At 41.5% G+C, this 18,040-nt stretch overlaps 1 protein-coding gene across 1 annotated transcript; it reads left to right on the forward strand.

Annotated features, from left to right (window-relative positions):
• Window positions 1-509: 509 nt before the first annotated feature.
• Window positions 510-17,856, forward strand: st3gal8 (ST3 beta-galactoside alpha-2,3-sialyltransferase 8). The gene is made up of 9 exons (XM_061070375.1): window positions 510-611; window positions 10,034-10,392; window positions 10,519-10,642; window positions 10,727-10,865; window positions 12,452-12,645; window positions 12,731-12,910; window positions 13,448-13,493; window positions 13,777-13,896; window positions 14,070-17,856. The coding sequence occupies exons 2-9, from the start codon at window positions 10,242-10,244 to the stop codon at window positions 14,235-14,237; spliced, it is 1,122 nt and encodes a 373-aa protein (XP_060926358.1). The 5' UTR covers window positions 510-611; window positions 10,034-10,241; the 3' UTR covers window positions 14,238-17,856.
• Window positions 17,857-18,040: the final 184 nt, after the last annotated feature.

The following is an 18,040-nucleotide window of genomic DNA, read 5'->3' on the forward strand; positions in this document are numbered from 1 at the left end:
GTGTCTAAAAAATCAACAAAAACTAAACCACAAAAATAAAGGAATTCAAAATATGAAAAACCACGAACCACAGCAATTAAAAAGATGATGTTTAATGTGACAAGTGCTTTAATTGATTTCTCCATGCTAATGAATCTCAGCTGCTGTTTTGTGGGTTTAGTGATTATGTGCAAACCCATAGAGACATTTTAAAGAAGTTTGGTGTCACACACACACACACACACACACACACACACACACACACACACACACACACACACACACACACACACACACACACACACACACACACACACAGACACACACACACAGTTGAGAAACACATCTGGCACAATCACACTTCCAGGAAAGGCAACACACCCAAAAAGCCACACATTCACATGAGAATAACCACCCCCCCCCCCCCCACCCACCTCCACTCCCCAGCACCGACCCCCTCCTCCGGGGCTCCCCGGGTCCTCCCCCTCTCGGGCGGGGCCTCGCTGCTCTGCATCACGGTGTCTGTGCTCCGGGGCTCCACACAAAGACGACAAGAGGGAGAAGAAGAAGAAGAAGAACAGAGTAGAGGAGGTAGAAGAAGAAGAAGCTTCCGGTCGCTGCGGCGCTTTCATGTGAGTCTGTTTGCTCTGCGGAGCTTTGTTAGGATTTACCGTGTGTGTGTGTCTGTGTTAATACAGTCCAGTGTATGTGTGTGTTAATACAGTCATGTGTGTGTGCGTGTGTGTCTGTGTGTGTGTGTTCGGGGGGCGGCGCAATGAAAAGTTGAGCAAGAAACTTCGGAGACTTTCATCAAAACTTCGTGCAGTTTTCCGTTATTTTTTTTTTTTTACCGCTGCTTGTTCTCGCTCTTGTGTGTTTGTGAGTTTGTTGTTATTTTGTGTGTAACTGAGAAAAGTGTGAGACAATAAGAAGGAGTCACGGACAAGAAGAAGAAGAAGAGGAGGAGGAGGGTGGGATCTTTCTTGTGGTGGGGGGGCTTCGAACTTTATTCTTGTGGTCGTCCCAACGCTGGGCGATAACACGATATCGGTAAATTATCGCAATGTACGTGTATCGATTTGTGACTTTTTCACTGGACACACAACTTTTATGTGCCTGAGGTTTGTGAAGTTATTGTTGAGTTGTAAAAACCACAACTTTCACTCCGGAGCCAAAAATCAGTTGATAAAGTTAAAATAGAGATTTTGTGATATTTATCGCAATAACTGTCGATATCTCGCTAGATTTTTTTTGCCATATTATCAAAAAAATAGGCACACGTTTTTCTTTTTGTAAAACTCTACCACAGGTTTTTTACCTATCTGCAAAAATCAAATAGCAACCTGACATCCGTAAAGCATAATTCAAAATGATTTAGAACTGATCGATTATCGAAATAGTTGCCGTCACTATGATCTCGGATATTTACAATATTCTAATCCTGTGTGTAAAACTCAGTTTGTCTGTATTGTACTAAACTGCAGGATCATCATGATTCAAACTGGTATCACTGTCCGTTAATTAATTAATTATATAATATTCCTAGAACATTTCAACAGCTGATTTCAGTGTAATGTAGAGTTTTTCTAGTTCTCTTGGATCAAGAACCACATGTGTCTGTTATTTTTAAAACTCCTGTAATGCATGGCAGCTATAATATGCTGTAGTTATCTTCCTGAAGGCCTCTTTTATTCGAACGTTTCCTGTTATGACTTAGTTTGTTGCACCCAGCTGCTCCGAGCGGTAGTTTCCGATGAACTGTCTTACGCACAACGGCCCATTTCAACCTTCGTGATATCGTCTTGTGCGAACTGTCGGAAATCGTGGAACTGTAATGTTTCTTTGCTGTGGTATTTAATTTGCTCACATTTGGTTCATAACCTCCGCCCCTTTCACAATTAATTCACGCGTGTATGCAAAGCGGTGAGTTTGTCAGTCACCATAGATTTCTTATTATGCACGTTGTGAGCCCCTCACCACAGAGCACATTATGGCTGACACACAATTCACATGCAACACACAGGAAAGGCAGATAAGTCACACCGAGGTATGACCCAGGAAACATGCACATGATGAGCCAAACATAACAGCAACACCACAAATGGAGCCAACATGTCTGGTGGAAGACGCTCACCAGAGAACTGAAACTGGAGTTTAAATGACACGCAAATGTTGTTCTCGCATTCTACTTTCGGACGCACACTTTGTATGACATTTGCACATATATTCTGTCGCCATCACCTACGTGGGCTGCTTCTATCTATGCTTCACATTGGTGGGTTTGTAGGCGTGCGTATGTCTGACATCGAAATGTTGTCAGCTCAGCTTTTGTATTTGCCAACTTTTTGAACTGAGTGGGTTAAAAAAGTCTTTTCTGTTTTGAATTTAGAAAGTAAGTGAACAGATAAATATTTTTTTTGCACTGCAATTTATTCTTCATCATCATCATGGTATTACTGTCGGCATCACTAACACCAGGAGCCAAACTTAAATTAATCAACCAAACTTCCACACCTGTTATTTTGGTTCAGACAAAAAAGTCTGAAGGCCCAGAGGAAGAAAAAACCCCAGGTGGGAAATCCACCTTACGTGTTCCCCAAAAAATATTACTTACAATTTTCTTTAAAATAGATTAACTTGTTCTCTTGTAGCAGCACAGGAAACAGAACAGCTGTACGTAATATTCTATAGTTCTTAATATTTCCTATAATGTTGGCTGGTCTGTCTGTAAATTCTTCTGTAATAGTTGAATCGTGTTTGTGGAACATGGGACACAGTCGACCTGTCACATACTTCTGTGTATATTGTCTCCTATAGCATTTCCAAATATATTATTTCAGTGTTGCATAAAACCATTTATAGTACTTTAAAAGTTTGTTTGTTTAGATGTGACTGTTCTGTCGTATTATTGTCTCATGTGGTTATACTGTTATTTTACTGTAAGCTCTCTTACTTAAAATGATGATTCATACTTTTGTGAATTCTCTTGTTTATATATCAACACAGATTCTTTCCTACTCGTGTGGTCTAGTTTGACCGGATTGTAGTCTATCTGTATCATAACACTCCAGTAATAGTTGGTCTACTTCCTCTTTCCTGTAGTTGGCTATTCACGGTGTTCTTCTAATTCTTAGGAACATATATTTAGGTTTTTGGTATTTTATGCCGTTTTATAGACTTTTGTGTTTATATGATATTCCAATAGAGGGATCTTTTGTTTTATGTTGTCCTTGTGGAATAGAGACTCTTTTGTGTCTGTGATATTCAGCTGTAGGTGTTTGTACCCGTCTCGATGGGCTGTGTGTGGGTCTGCGTGTTTACGATATGTAGGCTGGTAGAACCGAACTAGAATACACATACACATAATTATAGCCAGAGACAGATTGTGAGTCTGTATTTGGACAGATGTAATTATAGAGGCCTGATTCTAAATCTGAACTACAGAAACAGATTGTTACAGACCCGACTGAGTGTCTGTCTCAGGGGCAGTTTCATTTCTACATTTCGGAATGACAGATTTCTCAGAGGTCTTCAAGATATGTCCAACATATGACAGCTTTTATCTTTCGAGCCTGAATGAAATCGTCCTCACAAAAAGGGACAAAAGGGAGAAGTATCAAACGGAGCGGGAGAGGAGGGATCGGGCTTCTGGAACAGACGAGTGAGAAACAAGAGACGACTTTACAGAACAGACTGTCACGGGACTCATAATATATGAAGAGAACAAATCTACTGAGAAGAGACTCTATGACTAAACCCTCTGGAAAGGCCTGGTTGTCGTCTTCGATTGGTCAAGAAACACGATCTGATCTTCTCATACGTCCAGAACAAACGCAGTAACATAAAAACTTTGGTATGTTGCGTCTGTATTAGACTCATCCAATATTGAGCAATCTTTTTCCGCCAGTAAATTGATCGGTCTGGTCAAAGTACAAATTAAACTTCACAGTCCTGGTGTAAAGAGCAAATACACCCCCGGGTTTAACAACTTGTCAAAATGTCCGTTGGTATCAATAACCTCAAACAGGATGTAGATCAGATCTGCACAATGTTCAGGATGGACTTTGGACCTCAGCTCAGCCATATCTGTCATTCACAGTAGTGCTTCTCAAAGTCAGCAGACACTGGGGCCTGCAAGATTGCTCCCACAGTGGTTTGAAATCAAATTAAAACGCCCTTCTGGTTTTCTGTGTCCCCACATCAAGTGATTATGAAAGAACAGCCATCAGTAGCAGCAGAGCAGTTTGCAAAACGACAGGAAACGATGCAACACTTGCACATCGGAGACGAGGGCGACAAGTCTCTGGTACATTTGATTATTTTGTGGCTCAGAGGCTGAAGAGTGTGGGGGCAGGTGTGTTTGGCCTCTGACTGGGTCAGTGTGACGTTGTAGATTCACTTCCCTGAATGTTCACATCAGGACAATGATGCAAGGCTTGTCGGTCATGTCCTGTCGGGTCAGGCTGTCTCCATGTCTAACATCTTAAACTTCTCTCTCTCTCTCTCCCGCTTTCCAAACTCATGTGAAGAATATTATTATAGTTATTATTCTTGGGCTGATGCTGTAGTTTTTAACATCAAGGGTCTGTCCAACCGTGACTCAGCACTACGTCAGGAAGTCTGAGCAGTGTCCTTTTTTCCTATTTAAAACTACCTCTCCTCTCTCTCTCTCTCTCTCTCAGTGGGTCGGCCCGTCTCTTTTCTGAGCTGCACTTGGAAGGTTCAGCTCAGCTAATTTTCCGTCCTGCTGGATTCTGGTCAGTGACTCTGGACTGTAATAAATAACCAGTGTGACCAAACGTTTCTGCCGTCCTCATGGAAACTGGCCATTAAACCTGAACACCAGCATGACGGGAGCAGAGGACCGTGGCGTTTGCCTTTTTATAAGCTGAGCTTCTCTGTTGTATCAGGGTTCAGAGTGAAAATGTTAGTATGAAGACACATGGTCATATAATTTCCATCTGTGTGTCGCTATCGTTGTATCAGAGCCATATGGAAATTCTTTAGAGTATCTACACTCGGAGCTGGACAGAAATATCTCAACAACTGCTGCATACTCTTTTATGGACATTCATGTTCCCCAGAGAAGAAGCTAGATGGCTGTGGTCAGCCCCTGACTCTGTTAGCGCCACCAGCAGGCTGATATTTTAGGATCTAAGTAAATTCAACTGATACTGTATATCAAGGAAAACCCTAAACTAAAAGGTCAGCTGTACTTTCTTTAAAGTGCTAGTTAACAAATCTACTTGCAGTCTCGAATTCAAAACTAAAATGACGAAAGTGGTAAAAATTTCTCAAGCTTTTCAGGATCCGTTAGCTTTTATTCTAGAAGTCCTTTATGTTCTGACTCCTGAAAGACGTTGCAGGTTTGTTGTTTTTTACGACGCCCTCAGCTCAGTTATGATGACACGTTGAGTTTTTGGCAGTTGGAGCGATTCAGACAACATGTTTCATGTGTAAACTTATGTGTGTGAGGAAGGATATTGTATATTTGCAGTCAAACAGTATCAGGACATAAACGGGTTTGTTTTATTATTCTAAAATAGATTTTATTATTAATAAATAGAGCTTATTTAGAAACTCGGTGTTGTTTTATTCTGGAGAGGCAGTTGCTTTGGAAAGAATGACGCCGTTTCTTGATTCGATTTTATCGGTCACGGCTGGATTCTGGACTAATGTGCAAATTCCATTGAGTTCCAGGAAAGCCAGGATAACAGGTGACTCCTAAAACAACAGTTGTTTTCACTTTGCCTCATGTGACCCCTATGACGCTAATGAGTGGCTCGATAGCGCCCCCCCCTCCCCCCCCCCCCCCAGAGGTTAAATACCTGAGTCTTCTCATCAGTCAGAACTGAAGACGCTTCCAAGATAAGAGTTGACACGTCTTCAAGTGTCCACAACCAAGTCCTGCTGCTCTCAATTCATATGTTTTAAATAAAGAGCAGGAGCAACATCTGACTTTTATCTGATTTCTAGTTCTTATACAACACCTGTGTCTCTGTGTCGATATCCAGAGAACAAACCAGGAATGATTCGATCAAATAATGAGTCAACAAGATGCTGAATCTGAACAGAAATACTGACCTGTTCAGAACTTTTTTCAGATGCTCATTTTGATTGGTTTCAAAAAAGTAATGGCTCTAAAATCATCAATTACTAAATGTAGACAATGTTTTTTAGGGCTGAACTAAGCTTTAAATAATTAAAATAGCAGAAATGTTAGTGTTTTAGATTGCAGGAGACATTTTCTCATGAGAGAAGATTTGTTGTTACAGGTTGAGATTTTTTCATGTGACATGAAAGTGAACGTTCATGTCACATCCTCTCACTTCCTGTCGCCTCTCTACTGTACTCTGAAGGCATAAAAAGTCCCCTAAAAGACCAGCGGAGTCAGAGTCTCCTCTTCCCTCTGTGGGCGATCTGTGTAAACAGACGGAACAGAAACATTAGATTAAGTCTTCATTTGCCTGGCAAACCATTAGTCTTCTTCTTCTTCTTCAGCATCTCCATTTTCCAGCTCGTCACTGTTCTCCATCTGCAGAGCGGCTGGTTTCCTTCCTGGTGTCAACGCTGAGGTCAGAGGTCACAAGGGACGGACAGGATAGAGTTCAGTCACATGATTTTGCTCAGAGCCGGGAACCACATGACCTCTAAACTTGTCAATTCCACCCCCCCACCCTCCTGACCCTAAAATAACATACAGGACAGTGTGTGACTGAGCTGCCGGCCGTTAACCCTCCACAGCCTCTCCGGCTCTTATCTCTGTCAGACGCTGAGGTGTCTCTGGCAGTTGGCCGCTCTCTAATCAGCTTCTTCCACATTTGCACCTCAGAGACTTTTGGCAGAGAAAGTAACGGCAGAGCTTGTGGTTTAAAAAAGAAGAAGAAGAAACATCCGTCCGTTTGTCGTTTGGTTGTTCGGATTCCTCAAAACCTACTGGACCTCGACAAAGCAGCAGATCTAGGAATTCTTTTTATATTCTTAAATATTATGTGATAAGGAGTTTTTCTCCTTTTTTCCCCCCCACCAACTTTCAAGTAAAATAATTCATGGATCTTGATGAAAAAAATCTGACTTGAATCAAAAACGAAAATTTGACAGCTGAAATCTGAGAAAACAGAAGCGTTTCAACAATAAACCTTTTTCTGTGTATGACTCCTCTTCATTATCCTGAGACATTTGTGTTCTTCCGGTTTTGCGTCCGTTGTGTGGAACAAACATCCAGACAACTTCTTGCTGTTTTCCCACATGGGCTCACTCTGGCCTTTTCCAGACATACATGGAAAATTCCAGTTAAAGTTTTACAGTGGAAAACTTCAGTAAAATGTCTGATAGCAGCTTAGAAGTCCCCTCTGTGTTCATGACAGAAAACAATCACTCTACCGGCTTTATTGTTTCACTATAAACTGAAAAGGGCTCAAGAGAAGATCAAGTGTCTGTTTTAGTAAACCTGAAATAACTGACGCCATGTACTTCATTCCCAGAATTAATTTGTAACCGATATTGATCAGTGTGGACTTTCCTATTCAGACCAAATGTCGAGCTGATCTCTGCTGAGCTGATTCTGTGTTAAAGCCCTTTGTACCAGGACAAGTTTGCACAGTGAACGCAACACAACACAAGTCAAACTCTGCACCAACAAGCTAATGCAGATGCTAATCCTAGAAAAGTGCTTTCTTTTTTCTCTGGAATTTCTCCTGAGCCCATATCCTAAGATCACTGCTCTTTCCTGCCTGAGGAGGATACAGACAACTTTACAACCCTGTGTGTGTTCAGATGTTTCTCTGTCCTGACTTGTTTCCTCTGGTTCTGTTTTCCAAAGGAACAAATGCTCCAAAACCTTCTGGTTGTGTAGTTGAAAAGTTTTTAGTGATATTTACAAGGGAAAAAACAAAAGGGATATCTGTTGCAGTGAGTAAGTTAATAGTAACAGACCGAGGTTTGTTTGTGATGCTATGGATGTGCGATTGATTTTCTTTTATCTATTTTTTACTTCTTCTGTTCCAGTCGAGGGAAAAACCATCAGATGAGATGAGAAGACTCACCGACTTGAAATCAACTCTTTCAGTTTTTCCTGCAGTTTTGCATCAGACTAAATAATTTTTACATTTCTCGACTGTTGTTTTGACAAGTTAAGAAAATAATCAGCACTGATGAAAATCACATATTTATTTGAAAAGGTGGAGTGGAGAAAACACATTTCAACAATCCCTAAACAATTTTAGGTTTGTTTTAGAGGTAGATTTGTTCCTTTAATCCCTCTCATTCCACAGATGTAGTGTTGGGCCTTGTTCTGCAAAGAGTGAAGACCTGTGACTGCTTGTAGATTGAGGAGTTTCCCCTTTTACTGTTTCTCTTTCAAATATATTTGGTGTGAACATTTCCTCAGGGTGTTGAGCACAGTGTGAATAAAGATGGACGACATGACAGGGCACCAAAAGGGACCAAAGCGTATCTATCTCCCTCTAGTGGCTGGCTGCAGTATAGGTCATAAACCCTGCCTCCTTCATGTAAGTGGATGGGACATGGACCAAACTAAAAAGTCAAGTGTTGCATACATTTCTCTTAAAGATGGGTTCTGTCATTTTAGTTTGTTCTAATCCCACTGACGGTTGTTCAGGTTTTCCATGTTTCAGATTCATTTGGTTTCAATTGGTTATTTGACGTTTTTAAAAACGGGGTGAAACAGCACGATTGTCTCCTAATTTTAATTTCTACTATATTTTCGCCTCATTTCTGGATAGTGGGAGGAAGTGGCGACACGTTGTCAATCTTTATTTAGAGTCTTTAAAGTTTTGCCTTTAAACTAAAAGTCTTCAATGTTAATACAGTCTGACATGGGGTGGTGGGGGATATTGCCTTTGATGCTTTTATTTTTTTGTTTTATATGAAAAGTTCATTTTAAATAGTCTTTTGTTACAATTTGTTTGTAAGTTGCGTAGTTTTATGTTAATGACAATTGTTGGTTGTAGGTTTTAAAATGAACTTTATTGTTGCTTGTTGAAGGAAAACACAAAACTAATCGATGCAAATACTTTAAATACAGTAATATTTTACTTCAGGTGGCAGATAAGTATTATTAACTTTTCTCTCATCTTTGCACATTGAGAAATGTAATCTTGGAGGCCCTGAGTTATGGCAGCATTAGAGAAATCTCTTCCACAACATCACACCAACTAGATGATGCTGTTCTTCAAACAAACTTATCATATAATTTTTTTGTGAAATTGTAAAAGTAGAAGATTTGGTTAAATAGATCTTTGAAATGTTTGATGGCTTCAAATAAGTATCGAAAAACAGTTCAGTAAAAATACAGTAATGACTCAGCATCACATTTATGTAACTCGGAGACTGTTCTACCAATTACAACAAAGATTATTAAATAAACTGCTGCAGCTATCTGTTACAAAACACGACAATGAATGATTTGAACTGTTCACACACACACACACACACACACACAGTCAGAGAGAGAGAGAGAAAGAGAGAGTGCGGTTGAGAGAGGGACAGGAGCAGAGGGAGGGCTGAAACAGGAGAAGCTGAACTGGGTCCAGATCTGATTGGTATGCAGAGTCCGAGTCTGTCTGCATGGAGACATTCCTGCAGTAGGAGAGGAGAGGTGGGACGGGGGAGGAAGAGGTGGGAGTGGGGGAGGTAGAGGAGTGGGAACTTCAGCCATCGGCAAAAGTCAAAAACTGCTCCCTTCTCTCTCTTTTTTCATTCGTTTTTCAAGATAGAGGGATGTTTGCAATGTTGTTATTTCTGTAGACGTCAGTCAACAGCGTCAACGACAACAACCGACAGAAAAATTCTCTGCTTCCAACTTCACTGCTGTTTCTGAAGTTTTGTTTCTGAAGAGTGAACAGAAGCTGTGGTTTGTCTTGTTCTTCTGTAAACTGTTGTGTAAACTACTTTAAATTGTTTTTATAAGTACATAGTTGGTTATTAATAGCGTCTAATTGCTCGTTTGTTATGAATAGTTTAGAGATGTTTAGTTTAAAATAAAAGGTCAAATCTTCTTGCTGATGTTGTCGTGTCTTTCTCTCTAACTCAGGTATGAACATAGATCCGGTCTCCACCGATAGAAGAGCAGCGCCGCGCCCGGGTCTCAGGCTCCATGGCGATGCAGCTGAGCGGAGCGACGACAGAAGAGTGGACGACGTCCAGATGACACAGTCTGACTGTGCTGACTTAGCAGGATGACCGGCTGACTGACCTCTCGTCCTTCCTCCCGTCGTTGCCCACCTGTCGTCCCTGCAGCCATGTTGCTGAGGAGGAAGCTGTGCGTTGCTTTGGTGATCGCCGCCATCCTCTTCCTCATGCTGGCCAGTCAGAGCATCCAGAGGAGACACTTCCTGCCTCTGTCTTTGTCCCTGCCCACCTTCCAGGCCATGCACGCCAGCCGGGACACAGGTGAGGAGCTAATGTCGTCATGGTCACTACTGGAATTCGTTTTTTAGTAGAAGTAGTAGTAGTAGTAGTGTTGCAATTCTACCATGAAGATGTTAATTGTCTGACTCGGTATGTTTGTGTTTGCAGTGGTTGACCTCAAAGCGCCTCTTGCTGACCTGAACCCGGACCCACCGGTGACACCCCCTCCTCCCAGAACCCCCCCGCCTAAGGACAAGGAGGAGCCTGCGGTCGACTCCCAGAAAGTCCCGAGGTAGATACAGGAGATCTTGAACTCTACTTTTCCCACAATTCCCTGCTCTGCTCTGTCTGACCCTGCTGTATCTTTCTCCATCAGGTCTTGTGGTTGTTCTGAGTCCTGTATTTCAGATCCCGGGGAGTCGCTCTGGTTCAGCCAGCACTATGACGCGAAACAACAGCCTGTCCTCCGAGACGCCAACAACAACCTGGACCCTGAGGCGCTCAGATGGTGGCTGGTGAGGACAAAACACAGGAACTGTTTAGGATTTCTGTTCCTGTTTAAAGATATAAACAGATATATAAAGATGGCTACCAAAAGTGAAACCAAAATGTCTTAACCGCCCCCTAGTGGAATATATAAATTCTGCGTCCTCATCGTGGACAAATGGGACATGGACCAAACAGAAAAGTAAGGTTTATAGAGAGATAGTAAATCTCATCTTTTTTTATGCTCAGTCTGTTTGGACATGTTGCCTTCCATAAAGTTAGGCCTTCAAAGTAAAAGTCGTCCTTTGCCCCAGCGACTCCCACTGACTTCACTTCAGTTAATTAAACAATATATAACCGTGGATGTTTAATGAATCTACAGGAAGTGAATCAGTTTGTAGGCATAGTGTGAGATTTTATTATACACAGCACTGCAAGTATCCAAGATCAATTCATCACTGTATGTTTAAATCATTTTATCCCGATATTCCTTTTATCAACCTCATTTTAAACCACAATCAATGATTAAACTACGGATTACGCTCATATCAATATTTATCATTCTCATTAACCATTTAGTGAATCACAATTTCCTTTAAGATGATGCTGAATAAGATGTTCCCTCTTTTATCTTTCTTAAGTAACTAATTGTGGTTATTGTGTAAAGGGATAACAAACAAAATGTGAGTCCTAATCGATGAATTAAACGAATCACAGATGAAAGATTTGTTATTCGAAAACAATAGAAGGAAGTGTAATAGGGTTTAAGTCATCAGTTCAATCACCAGGGTCTTCGATGCAGAGCTGTGTTTTAATGAACGCTGAAATGTAAGAGCTCTTAAATTAGTGGCTGTGGAAGCTGTCGACAGTTTGGATGAGAAGAAGAACGTCTGAGTCGGTTTCCTGCACTTATAGATTAAGTCCTGCAGCAGAAACCATTAGTAGATTAAAAGGTGGGGGCGGTAATGCTGCTAACATCAGTCTGAGCCACAGTATGCAGTATTCTGCATATTGGGTGGGTGGGTGTGTGTGTGTGTGTGTGTGTGTGTGAGAGAGATGCAGAAGTGGCTCTATAGTCGGCCAAATAAAATTAGATATAGACGCAGAGAGTCAGAACATAATGAGTTTAAAACACAGCTGCTTAAGCTAGAGTGTAGATGTAAACATGTAGAGCTGCATATCACATTTATTATATTGTATAACATAAATCAGTCTTTTAAACTGTCTTTAAAAAAAAACGACTTCCTTTAATATAAAACCAGTAGCTCTTCAATTAGCAAATTAAATCAAAACAGTTGCTGAATAATATTAAAATAATCAAAGACTTTAATAGATTTTCCTGGCCATGGACCCGTCTTTTAACCGAGCTCATGGAAATCCAATTTAGTCGTTTCTACATAATCCTGTTATCAAGCAAACTGACAAAGGGGAAAACACGAGCTTCTTGGCCACAGTAACATCAGAGAGCATTACACAAATTAATTCTGAAAAACTTCTGGAGCTGATGAAAAGTGTATTTTACATATTATATAAAGGTAGTTGTGCATTGTTGATATAAAAAGTCAAATCGAGCCACAGTGAAAAAGAATGTGATTTATGCGTCGCTCCTTCACAGGGTCTTCAACGGTCGGGTAACTCCCAAACTCTGGAGGAAGTGATGTCAGAGATGTTCAAGGTCATTTCTTCACCCACCGTGGACTTCAAGCCCCTCCCCTCCCTCTGCCGTAGTTGTGCGGTGGTCGGCAACTCTGGCAACCTGCGACAGTCGGGACACGGCGACCTGATCAACTCCCACAACTCCGTGATCCGGTACAATTTGGACACGCAATCAAACACATACATTTACCATCTCCTCGTCTTCCTCGCCTCATCTTCCTCTCTTCGTCTTTTTCAGGATGAACAAGGCAGTGACTCGAGGGTTTGAGAAAGATGTCGGGAGTCGGACGACGCATCACCTCCTGTACCCGGAGAGCGCGGTGGACATGGGGACAGGAGAGAGCCTCGTCCTGCTGCCGTTCAAACTGAGAGACCTGGAGTGGCTGACCAGCGCCTTGTCCACCGGCCAGGTCAAAATGTACGAACACATTCAATCTACTCCAAGTTCCCCGAATATATGAAGAGAGAGAAATATATTCAACATACATCAATATCAATGTCAAATGTGATAAATATATGGGAGTATATCGGATCATTCTATACTGTATTAAAACACACATATTCCCAAACAAATATTTATCCACATATAAGTATCAAAATTACTTCATATTAGATCCCGACATATTAATGCATTGGCTGAAATTAGCATATATATATATATGTATAATTCACATTTGAGCTTTTATGTTTGATACGAAAATATTAATTTGATAGAATAAACAAAAAGGATTAAAATTTGTATTTATGTTCACATTTTAGGTAAAAAATTATGTCTGTTTTTGTAAATTAGTATTTTCAATCATTCTTTTACTATCTTTATCATTTTTGAGTTATTTATGCTAAGTTATTACAGTCATATACAGTGACTACAGTTTATTCATATTTAAATCAGACAAAACAAAATGTGAACTTACACAAACTGTGTGTGTGGTTGTGTGTGTGTGTGTGTGTTCAGGACCTACATGAGGGTTAAAGACAGAGTGGAGGCTGATAAAGACAAGGTAAAACAAATACTCTCTCACAGTTTATCTTCCGCTGTTGATGCTTTTAGTCCGTCAGTCTCGTTTTAATGTTTAATGTTTGCTTTGACTCAACAAGTCTCTACGGCTTCATAAAAAACAGAATCATGTTCTGAAACACAGTTTTGGCTTAGATCAGATTCTTCAGATGTTTATAAAAACCCATGAAAACGGGTCTGAGAGCAAATGAAAGCTGACACATGAAAGCTTGACCATGATGTGTGTGTGTGTGTGTGTGTGTGTGTGTGTGTGTGTGTGTGTGCAGGTTCTGGTGATGAACCCGGTGTTCTTTAAATACGTCCACGATCACTGGACCGAGCACCACGGTCGTTACCCCTCCACCGGGATGCTGGCCATCATCTTTGCTCTGCACACCTGTGACCAGGTAGGAAGGATGAGTCCAAATATCAACTTTGTTTTGCACACAAACTAGAATCGCCGCCCGTTGTTATAGAGTGACGGAGCTGTAACATAATAACAGCTTTCATCACTTGCACAGATGCAGGATGTTCAGTGACTGTTCCTCATGTCGTGGCTTCTTCTCTTCTCTGTGTTCAGGTGTCAGTGTTTGGTTACGGTGCCGACAAACAGGGCAACTGGCATCACTACTGGGAAGAGAACCGTGACGCCGGAGCCTTCAGGAAAACCGGCGTCCACAGCGCCGACTTTGAGATCCAGGTCATTCAACAGCTCGCCAAGGAAGGGAAGATCAGTCTGCACCTGTGACACCACGACGACTGACCTGCTGACCGACAGACTGACCACAGAGATTTACTGACGGACCCATCAACCCACAGAGCGATGTGCTTCCTGACCACAGACCTGCAGACCAGTGGACTGAGCAACAGACCTGACCTGCAGACCAGCTGCTCTCAGACCTGCTCTGAACTCTGAGCGGCTCTATGTGAGAACGCGAGTGTCCAAGACTCCAAGTCAGTTGCTTCGGACATTTTACAGAACTTTTCCTGGCAGCCCACTAATCAAAAGTCTGGAAAATGTTAGGTTGAGATCATATGAGAGAACAGCAGGACGATTCACAGTGAGCAAGTGGCCCTGTTACATTTCTACCACGTGATTGGAAAAAAAAACCTAAAGAATCAAAATATCTCAGAGAGAAACTCTGATGCTGAAAATTGGAAAGACAACGAGATGCATGAGGTTTCAGCGATAAGAACAATGTTGCCTCCTGCTGCTCTACCCAGGCTCCACCCCTCTCTTGAATGTTGTCATAAATAAGTCCGACCCAGAAAATGTCCTACGCTCCTCAGAAAAGGTCCGGACCCAATTTTTCCGAACCTTTTCCAGAGCTCTGTCTGAGACCCTCTCTCTAAACAGACCTACTGACTGACCTATCATCTGGCTGACAGACCTACGTGGGTCCTCCAGCTTTTCCAGACTGACGCCAGATGTTTTGGATCTGGAGATAAACTGTGGACGGAGCTAAACCTGCTCGGAGGTGGGGACTCGGACCCCCACCCCACCCTGCTGGGTTAAATGAGTTCCAGCCTCACTTGAACCAATAGAACAGACAGTTTTTCGGGACCCTCCACTCTCCATACGACTGCGAGGAATCGCCCACACATGTTTTGCTCTGAGTGGGGAAACAACCACAGACTTTTATCCTTTTTTATTGGATTTTATAGACGTTATACAGGGAGAACCTCTTTTTTTAATCAAAGCACTTTGTCATGAAGGAGTAATGAAAGGAGGAGGCCGTGTTGTTTCGCCCTCTGTCCGACCACGAGAAGAGAAGAGACCTTTTTTTATATATCATGTATAATCCATCCATTTATTTTTATTCTATCACGACCCGTCCTGACGTGGAGGATTTCCTGTCAGACTGGAACATTTTGATCCTAAAGCAACGTCACTTCCTGTTGTTACCATATATGGTTCTCCGCCTGTTGTGCTGAATATCAAACGACCGGCTGTAGGATTTCCGCGGCAGGAATGTTTTTTAAGGAACAGTCCAACCTTTAGTGATATCATTTTCTAACCACAGTTTTCTGCCTCCTGTAGATAACAAAGTGGCAAAGCCAAATAACAAGACTAACTGTAGAGAGCTGAAGACGTTTGACTTCGAGAACATTTCAAGAACGTGTCGGTTTAGCTGAAGAGACAAAGATGAGGAGACGACTAAAGATTTTTATCAAATGAAACGTGACGAGGACAAAGTCAAACTATCAGTTTCCAGTGAGTGTGGATGCAGTGCAATGTACTTTCAAAAAAAAGGAAAATTTGAAGTCCAAACCAAAAACCAACCACATATGAATGAAGAAGGACTGAGCAGTCCAGCGAGTAGCAGAGGAGTCGGGTCACATGACTGCTGCGCCTCCTCCTCACCGGAGTTCCCAGCATGCAGAGCGGCGGCCTCTCACCTCTACTGTGAATGTACAAAAAATGTTATCAGTCGTCTAAATGTTTGTGGCTTCTTTTGCACTACGGAGAGTTTCAGGGCGTTTTCACACCGAGTTTGATTCTGAATCAGCGAGTGTTCTCAGATACAGTTTCCGTTCACTTCCAATCTGTGAGGAGACGATTAACACATTTGCTTCCTGTGACAAATCACATTGAGATCAACTTTCAGCCGCAATATATGTATATAAGTCGCGTTTCTGTTTATAAATCATGGACGACGTGTAACAAGATGGCAGCACCCACAACTGGGATGTTTTAAACTTATCTCAAGTTTTGTTTTTAATGATTATAGTGACGTCATGATTGAGAGCTGAGGCTGACGCCACAATCACGACTGTGCAGGTTCATGCTCCAAATGACGTCGCTCATCCAAGATGGCCGGGCCTCTATCCAGGATATTTTAGCTTTGTCCATCTTTATTTACAATCTATGAGTTGCACATTAAAATTTATCATGTAGGACAAAGACAGTTTGTATTTGGTCTGAAGACGTAAACCTGTTATATGTCAAATGATTTCATAGGCACAGTTAACACTGGTGTTTTACTTTGTGCAGAATCAGATGATCTCAAAGATGCTGAGATATTTTAACTTTACTGCTCTTGCTTTTAAGAACTGCAGCTGCTTGTCTCTGGTGTTATGTTTGTGCCACGACCAAAATCAAAGAATGCTGATTGGCTGTTTGGTGTCATGAGGGAGAGCAAAAGTTTATTCGAGTGAGACTGCATGAGAGGAGTTATCATTGCACCTTAATATTGGATAACGGTAAACATGCAAATCGGTTTCATTGCGCACAGGATAGACTTTTGTAAAAAAGAAAATATTATTTATTTGGTTGCAAACTATATTTTCCTGAGCTCTAATCAAATTGCTGGCTCAGGAAAGAGACACAAATATAACACCAGACTTGTCCTAGTGATAAAACAAGTTTAAGTTTAACGGGAAACTATCAAACTATCTTATCGTGCGAACAACCCTTCTAATGGTGATGTTTGTACGACAAATCTGTTTCTGAATTCAGAATCAACTCATTGTGGAGTTTTTCTTTTTTTTCATCCTCACTGACATTCGTCTTCTCTCTGATTCAGACAAACCACCGGTGTGAAATCGCCTCTGAGACGTTTAGTAAAGATCAGTCTGCTTCAAACAGAGTTAGAAATGGAGAAGTTCCGCCCCAGCTTACATTCACACCCCCGCACATCTGCATCAAGGGGACGTGGCGGTTTCCAGCTGTCAGAAACTCACCCGGCACCTTGTCTGAAGCCGACTGAGGCCTTATAAATAATCATGAATGCTGAATCATCCTCTGGAGGCTGCTGCTGTGGAGAGGGCAGTCTGAGTTCAATCCTTTTCCCGTCAAGTCTCTAAAACCCGACCTGTGACACATCAGACGCTGCGGTTCACCTGAGTTCAGCCACTCGATGACTGAGCTGGATTTAACATGTAGATGCAAAGTTTGGGGATTTGCAGTTGTTAAAGTTGTAAACAGATTTATTTCCTCACACTTTAAAAAAGAATCCGCTTTGTTGTGAGTTTAAATCCAAAGTTGTGCTCGTTAGAATCCCTGCGCTGTGGAAATTACGCAGGGACGTGCAGATCAACCAATCAGCTGCTTGTGATTTCCTAATGTCGAACGTGATCTGTAGATTTAGATCAGAGTGATGCCAGTGACCAAACAACATGTATGTGTCATGTATGTGCAGTTACCATAGCTTTAATTCAGCTCATCCTGTTGAAACTGTGACTGTTTGATTAAAGAAAGAAAAGTCAGATTCGTTTAAAAAACAACCGACTGATCGTCACTTCATTTATTCATTCGTTCATTCTCAGAAGCCAAACAGACAGAAGCACTGGAATTTCAACTAAATACAGAAAACAACATGAACCCACCACTGTCACTTTGAATGAAATAAAAAATATGAAACATCGCTTGTGTTCTTTCAATCCAAAAACCAAATAAGTCTGGAGGTAAACGTTGAAACGCTCAAACCCAGATGGTTCACATACATATGTCGGTGTAGTTTTCATTTGGGCCGTATTGGAGAAAAAGACATTGTGAGATTTTGAGAACAAAGATGTTATTTTACGAGAAAAGTCCTATCGTAATATTCA

This window comes from Limanda limanda, chromosome 4, assembly GCF_963576545.1.
Source record: "Limanda limanda chromosome 4, fLimLim1.1, whole genome shotgun sequence".
Classification (NCBI taxonomy): domain Eukaryota; kingdom Metazoa; phylum Chordata; class Actinopteri; order Pleuronectiformes; family Pleuronectidae; genus Limanda; species Limanda limanda.

Bases quoted from the DNA above. Each gene is read 5' to 3' on its own strand.
- st3gal8 (XM_061070375.1), top strand. From the start codon at position 10,242: ATGTTGCTGAGGAGGAAGCTGTGCGTTGCTTTGGTGATCGCCGCCATC. The intron at 10,643-10,726 runs GTAGATACAGGA...TTTCTCCATCAG, and splicing joins GACTCCCAGAAAGTCCCGAG to GTCTTGTGGTTGTTCTGAGT. The intron at 12,646-12,730 runs GTACAATTTGGA...CGTCTTTTTCAG, and splicing joins TCCCACAACTCCGTGATCCG to GATGAACAAGGCAGTGACTC.